The 8,161-nt window shown below is 32.4% G+C and overlaps 1 protein-coding gene across 1 annotated transcript; it reads left to right on the plus strand.

Annotated features, from left to right (window-relative positions):
* The first annotated feature begins 307 nt into the window (after window positions 1–307).
* On the plus strand, window positions 308–3,759 carry LOC140771586 (peptide methionine sulfoxide reductase-like). Its single transcript, XM_073113141.1, has 2 exons — window positions 308–733; window positions 3,354–3,759. The coding sequence occupies exons 1-2, from the start codon at window positions 410–412 to the stop codon at window positions 3,603–3,605; spliced, it is 576 nt and encodes a 191-aa protein (XP_072969242.1). The 5' UTR covers window positions 308–409; the 3' UTR covers window positions 3,606–3,759.
* Window positions 3,760–8,161: the final 4,402 nt, after the last annotated feature.

Raw genomic sequence — 8,161 nt, forward strand, 5'->3', positions numbered from 1 at the left:
TGTAAAAATTTAAATAAGAGAACAACAAATATAACAAAATTGGATCAATCTATATCATATAATTATACTAACAAATATGAAGTACTTACAAATCCCTATATAGTCTTTCGTCAAGAGTGTTTTCAATCCACAAACTTGCAATTATAAAATATGCATAATATTAAAACTTAAATAAGATGATTAGGAAGCATAAGGACACAAGATTATTACAATTGACCTATTCAAAGTCATTCATTAATTTGCAGCGAATTCCAAATCTCTCGGTTACATCACAACGCACCAAAGCGAAAAAAAACAAAGAGAAAATTTCACCCTGCAACTTGCAAGGCGGCTACGAGACCCTATCTTCCCCTACAAATATACCATAAGACTGGGAGAGAATCAGATCTAGAGAGATAGAAGAAAAAAAATGGAAGGAGCGGTGAGCACTGTGAACCCTGCCCAAGCACCGGACTTGGACCAGCCGGATCGGCCCGGTCTAGAGCTGGCCCAGTTCGGCGCCGGGTGCTTCTGGGGTGTCGAGCTGGCATTCCAGCGAGTCGAGGGGGTGGAGAAGACGGAGGTGGGGTACTCCCAGGGCCAACTGGCCGGCCCCACCTACGAGGACATATGCCGTGGCGACACGTCCCACGCCGAGGTGGTCCGCGTGCACTACGACCCCCATGTCTGCCCTTATACAACTCTTCTGGATGTCTTCTGGGCACGCCACGACCCAACCACCATCAATCGCCAGGTCGGTTCCTCTCCTCTCTTGCTGGATCCAATGTATATATTTTTATTAATTTCTGCAATATAGTTTTATATAAATTCTAAAAAATGGAGATGAGATGCGTTTCTTTTGATTTTTGGCATAATTATATTTATGCCGTTGTACTTTGATCATGTATTACTTTGTCTCTCGATACTATAAAAGCATACAAATACCTTTGATCATGTATTACTTTGCCTCTCGATACTATAAAAGCGTACAAATATCTTCCTAAACTATAACTAAACTCATTTCTTAGCTTTTCGTAAGTTAAAATTTATGTGCCAAGCATGTGAACACTATATTATTTTCAGATAGACTAAATTACCCTTATGAAGACAAAAAAAAAATAAAAAATTGGACAGTTTTACCCTGATCTTCTTTATGCTTTCCCTCTTCTTTCCTATGTCATTTTCTTCCCAAGTATGTTTTAGTTAAATCTGCACCTTTAACTTTATCTTTTGTTATGTACCAAAAAAAATGACTTCATCAAATTAGACTTCCTACAACCCAAGGAGCAAAACAGAAATATGCAAACATGATATTTACCATATATAAATGACTCTCAATATTACCATTGGATGTTGAAGAAGCTAGGTAAGTAATGAGAAAGAAGCTACTACGATGAATCGATTCCAAACCATCTTTTTTCCAAGTATTTTTATTTAGATCTTCATAAGAAATAATACAACAAATGAATTGGGAAGGAGACTATCCATTTCTAATTATAGCAAAGACTCCTCTATCTCCTTGTTAACACGAGAACAATACCTGGCCTATATAATACAAACTTTAGCTCATCTCTTACACTTTGCTAAAACCAAAGAATGTATGTGTTCTCTCTGGTGCTTGAGTATCTAGGCATCTTTGAGAGAGAAGGGTTCAAAGAAAGTTATGTAGAGGAATAGCATATTAAAGAGGAAGAAGAGGGGAAGAAGAGGGGAAGAAGAAAAGAAGAAGATAGGATGAGAAAGGAAAACGATGGGTTTTAATTGTCCTCTATTTTCTCAACTGGCGATGTGGGTTGGTGGTAGATAAGGGTAGATAGGTAAATTTATATATTCAACTGATAAACCCTAAAAATTTTCTCTAACTATAAAGGGATAGAAAGGTAATTTTAAGGCTTCTGTTAAAGGTATTTAAAGGGTTGTAGCATTTTAAAAGTCTATAAAATTATTTGTACGCTTTTATAGTACAGAGAGCAAAATGATATATGGTCAAAGTATAGAAAGACAGAGTACAATTAAGCCTTTATTTTTTTCAAAATCACAACTCGTTGATGGTCTAAGTTTTACTTGTTCATGATTTTTGACTACCTGATGTTGACATTTCGATTAGAATTTCTTCCGGGAGTAGTTTTGATGACCCTCAAATTGCTTCAATTATAAAAGTTGACCGTTTCTCTTATTATTATAAAAGTTAGAACACATTTTTCAGCCAAGAACTGGACGAACTTCTTTGGGTGGGTAATATCTTGTCTTATGAATTATGATAAGATTATAGATTTAGGAAGATCATAGCCATGCATTTTGTAAGGATGTTATCTTTGTTCTATTCGAAAACTTTAACATGAATCTCTCAAACCGGATGCTTCTTAATATCTGTTTATGATAAGTGTTGCTTATAACTACATGATATACAAGATCAGGTCTCAATTTTCATAACCAATTTATCGATAGAGCGTATTTCATATACTTTTAAAACCAAAATCCCTCTCTCCTAAGCTTCTTATTTTGCTAAGTTCTTGTGATTCTCAATTTATATTCTTTATTCTCCTCCTTTATATTCAGCTTAAAAAAATTCTAGCCCTTTCCTGACAAGTTTTTTCTAAACCAAGATGTTTTGCTCTTTGATAGAGATTATGTAAAGATTATAACTCCCCCCTAGAGATAAAGTTTTACATTTCCATCTCGCGAGCATATGCTGTACTCTTCCACAACAAGAAATCGATCTTCCTTCTTAATTTATTAAATGGACTTTGGCCTTATCCATATCACCTATCCTCTTAACTAAGTCCCAGACTAGCAAATTAATAGATACTTGAAAGATTTTATGCAAGTATTAAATCTTTTTGGATTCAATCTATTTTGTACATATAGCTATAAAATGACGCTTTAGATTTTATGCAAAATTTATTGGTTTTAGAGCGCAAGTTCATTTCTATTTTGTGGTTGGCAAGCTTGAAGAATTTTTCTAAGATGCTACATGAGGTGAGGAAGGAAAATCATATTTCTGCAGATTTATTCATGGATGCTTCTAAGAAATTTCAAGCTTTTCCTGGCAAAATTATATTCTATCTTTAGCTAGGTTTAAATAGCACGCTACATTTTCTAAGAGAAATTTTCAATTAACATCCTATTTTCTAATTGACAATCTGAAATGATTGTTAACATTTTTGACATAATAATATTTTGTTTCTCTAATGATAATGTTGCTTGCTAGAAAAAGGAAATGAGCTCTTAGGTGATTCTACAGTTCTAGAAACACGTTATTTAAAATATATAATTTTCAATGATAATATTGGTTGTGCGGGCAATAATGTTTCTAATTATGATATTCCTTTTTTAACAGTAGAGTTATTCTTTTCTTTTGTTCAATTTCTTAGGGTAACGATGTTGGTACGCAATATCGGTCTGGTATCTATTACTATAATGAGGAGCAGGCCAAGCTTGCTAAGGAATCCAAGGAAGCAAAGCAAAGGGAGGTAAAGGAGACGATTGTGACTGAGATTGTACCAGCAAAGGCATTCTATCGAGCAGAAGAATATCATCAGCAATACCTTGAGAAAGGTGGTCGTGGAGGAGCAAAACAATCATCAAAGAAAGGATGCAATGACCCCATTAGATGCTATGGTTGATTCGATATATTTTGTTCGTATTGTGTGGTTTACAAATCCAATAAAACGATCCCAACGTGGATCTCATGTGGGACTTGATGTTCGAAGCATGTATCAGATGTTATATACCTAGACATCTTCTTTATTAATTATATACCAATCAAATTGTGTTGCCTGTTTTACTCTGTTCTAAATGTGAATTTTACTACGTAATATGTTGATATTATTTGAGAATTGTCAATCTAGTGAATTTTACTATGCCTGATCGATCTGCTTCAACAAGAGAAGGAATATCTTTTGTCAACTTGCGTGAATGCTCACCTCATCATCTAGGAGCAATATTTCTGTATTGATAAATTCATAGAGAAAATCACATTTAATTGAGTTGTACAAATTAGATTAAAATATATGCACAACAGGAAATGCAAGCTATACTAGCAGTCACGAAATGCCATTAAAAATGTACAAAATGTCACTATAGATTAACACTGGCATTTCACGAACTACCGAGTCGTTGTTGTGCAACACTGGCATTTCTATAATATTTAGTGATATATAACATATGCCGCTAAAAATTTTAAATAGTGGCTATATGCTGTAACATTTAGTGGCATTTTATCGATGCTGCTAAATATATAGTGACATTTTCTAAATGTCGGTGTAGATTTAATTGGGGCATTTTATCAAACGCCGGTAAAAGCAATCAATAAATTAGTAATGTTTTCCAAAATGCCAGTAAATATCTAGCGGCAATTATATAAATGCCGATGAAGGTGTTTGGCTATACAAATTTTAGTGGCATTTACAAAAAGGCTAGTAAAATTAATTTATTTTATTTTATTATTTATTTAAAAAATTTTTAGCACTATAATTATGCTAAATTCAAATATCCTATGATAATATAATAAAACATATTATTATTTTCTACTTCATATCAACAAAATCATATATATAATAAAGACAACTATAAGAACAAAAGTTCATAAATAATATCTATATTGACTTTTCAAAGGAAAATACAAAAGTGTCTATGAAGTATATGCGTCAACAACTATCTAAAAAGATTAATATTATGCCATACTTAGAATCATTCATTTATATAGCAATCATCCAAGTGTAATTATATCAAAATAAAGTAATTCAATGACATTTTAAAACACCAAACACATCCAAAATTTAAGGTATTGCTATTGTATTTCACCTTTATTGTGGTTTGACCTAAAAAAGTGAAATAAAATTCATAGATTAAATAAAGAAAATTATACAATAAACCTATACTTAATGTATAAAATTTTACTAAGTAAGAAGGCCAAGCTATTGTTTTTGTAGTGGCATCTCCAATTAACCTCATATTACTATAGCATCTTATTAAGGTCTCATTTGGTGCTATAGCTACTTCTATATGAACTTTCAAAATCTTTTGTTCAAGTCTTTCCCTTCCAACTAATGTTGAGGGATCTTTATTATAAACCTCATATGCCACCGATCAGTGAAGTCTTCTAATTGATATTAAAGCAACTTCTTCACCACCCTATATATAGTTTATATTATTATTACACATAGTATAAATAAAATCAAGAACTTAAATATGAATATTTATAGATTTATCCTGTTTGATGCTTCACGATCTTTTCTTGCCTTCTTAGCTAAAAGTATCTATCAAAATTAAAAATTTATATATTTTAATTGAATAACAATTTGTCATATAAAGAAAATAAAAATACAAAAGTATTAGCATAGATATATTATAAAACATATGTCAATTCGACAAACAATAAGCAATATGTTGTTGAAAGATATCTAAATCTATAAAATGTGTAATTGAAATAGAAAAGAGTATAACTCATTAATCTTATCACCAGATAAGATGAATTAGTATAATTAGATTCCGATGAGTTACGTTCTTTTGTGCCTAATGCATTATGCACAACATTAGAATTATGAAATCCCTGTCATTATGGAAACATGCAATAAGTGACAGTCCAAAAAGAAACATAAATTATAAAGAGGCAGTTGTATAATACATGTTCACTATCAGGTGTATCCCTTTGATCATTCTGAATTGATCTATTCTAGAATGCAATCATCATTGTCTTCAACTTCGCAAGCTCAGCTTTCACATTGGCTTGCTCCTGAGTCATAGCATTTAATTTTTCTCTCAATACATAATTTTCTTTATCTATTGTTTTTTAGCCTCCGAGGCAATTCTTATACATGTCACTAATGAAGGTTTTGGTCCCCATATGTCAGAAGGGGAGAGACCTAAATCTAAACCACAAACTTGACCATGTTTTTCTTTTCCAAAAACTTGGGAGTATATGTCACCTTGTGTGATGTCATTTTCTTCGTTTTCTTCTTGTGCCTCAAGCTCATCAATTTGATTTTACACAAAGTATAAATAGGGTAACTAAATATCAATAGATTTACCAAATTTAAGAAAAATAAGACAACAACTTAAAACTCACAATCTTACAAGCAGCTTCTTTATCAATAGGCTTCTTATCTTTATGAATATGAGTTATTTTGAAGATCTTAGCACTACTGGGAACAACCTCAGTTTTACATCTTTGTAGCTTAATTAGATTCATGTTACTATTAAAATATGATAAGAATACTAAAGTAATTCTACTCAGAATTTAAAAATATAATAATATTTAACCAAATACCTCCTCCTCACGAACTCGAGCAAAGCTTTACGTGCCTAATGTATGCTCCATGATTTGAAGGGCTCGAATAGCTTTGTTTTTTTCACTATGAACTGTGAATTAAGAGATAAATAAGCAAAAGAAAAAAAGTTATTACTGTGAACTTGGTCTCCACTTTTGTTTCACCTATCCTTTTGGGCTACTCCAATACATAACAAGTTTTTTCCAGTGCTCTGCATTTACTCTCTCATCCAAATCAGCAAATCATTCATCTATGTCATGTACATCATAATGTTCACGTTTCAAGTCACGCTAGAATTCTCTCCATTTCTTTCCAAGAGACTTTTCTATCCGATCTCGATCTTTCTCTTTAACATTAAATCTCACATAAAATACATTATCACAATATGTTTCAGAAAATAGTTAAATTGATGTATAGTAGTATAATTATTACCTTTACTTGTTCCCAGGTTAAATCCTTATTTGCCTTTTGGCATTGATCTCCAATCCTAATAATGAAGTGGGGCATAACTTCCATAGAGCACTTAAACTTTCTTGAGGAACTAAAGATAGAAAACGGAACGGAAAATAAATTTAACTGCATTGCAAATATATATGTAAATCGGTGAACTAGTTTGAAGCCAGAAATGAACATGAAAAGGAAGCAAAGCTTTTAATGACATAATAGAAGATAAGGATAAGTACAATAAACTCGCATTTTTAAGAGCTTAAAATAACAACCTTACAAGAAAGAGTGCTTAAAAAATAAAAAGCTCACCAAAGCTGGACGACCTCTTAAATATTTGTTGAAAATGGATGAGCTTCTTGGATATTAAGGCCGAGCTCAGTAAGCAAAGCCGTTAGCTGGAGATAATGTAGTAGTGAAAAGTATCAGCAAGCAAACCTTCAATTCTATAAGCACTTTCTCAGATTAAGTAAATGCAAGTATAACAAATTAAACAGATCCACATAAGAGCTGCTGCTACAATATATTCAACTGAAAGAAATAAGAGAAAAAAGAAGATAAAAGGAATGGAGAAGGTGAAAATATTTTCAAAGCAAGCAGGCGCTGTAACATGTTCTCACTTTAGGCAAGTGAAAATAATGAATACACTAGACTTGTCCATGACAACGAATTGAAGGAAAATACTCACCAGTAATGTGGTGGAAATCTAGTTGAAGCTTTAGCAAAAGAATAAAGAAAACAAGCACAAACACCAATGAACAAACCAGCAAGGCTTCAGGCCTTACATTAGCCTTCTTAATGTAAGCTACTCCTACTATAATCCATTCAGCACAAAAATGCATTCAGAACAGAAATCCATTCAAAATCCATTCATATTGCATCAAGACTACTATTTAGTACATCATATAAAATAATCTTAAATTGACATAACATCAGCTCCATCGTCTTCATTGAATTCCACACCATCATCATTGTCAGTAGCATGATGAGTTGCATTTAGAGTAGCATGATGAGTTGCATTTAGAGGTATATCTATAGTTGTTCTAGGTATACCTTCTCTTATCCACTGAATGTCATCATCAACATTAAGAGAAGAACCTGCGCAATTTGCCCTGCTGATTAAACTATTTTCAAAAATTTATGTTTCTTCATCATTGTTAACATCTTCATTTTCATTAATATCACTGTAATCAAATAAAGATTGAGCATGCATATAAATAAGATCTCTAGGTTTTGTCCTAATACCACATGACAATCCTCATTGATCGGATCTTGAACATAAAACACCTGCTCCACTTGAGATTCCAACATGAAAGGTTCATTAGACAATTGCTGTCCAGTATTCAACAAATGTTTGAAGTTCACAAGTATGAAGTCATATTCATCTTCTTTAATTTCTCTACATGTAGACTTCTTACATTTAGACCGTACATCTACCCAATCGCATTTAAACAGCACAATCTTAT

This window comes from Typha angustifolia, chromosome 12 (assembly GCF_048772165.1).
Source record: "Typha angustifolia cultivar Huaian chromosome 12, ASM4877216v1, whole genome shotgun sequence".
NCBI classification, from domain to species: Eukaryota; Viridiplantae; Streptophyta; class Magnoliopsida; order Poales; family Typhaceae; genus Typha; species Typha angustifolia.

What these genes read in the sequence shown, in the direction of transcription:
- LOC140771586 (XM_073113141.1), top strand. Translation starts at nt 410, where the DNA reads ATGGAAGGAGCGGTGAGCACTGTGAACCCTGCCCAAGCACCGGACTTG. An exon ending in CAACCACCATCAATCGCCAG is followed by an intron (nt 734 to 3,353) that starts GTCGGTTCCTCT and finishes TCAATTTCTTAG; the next exon opens with GGTAACGATGTTGGTACGCA.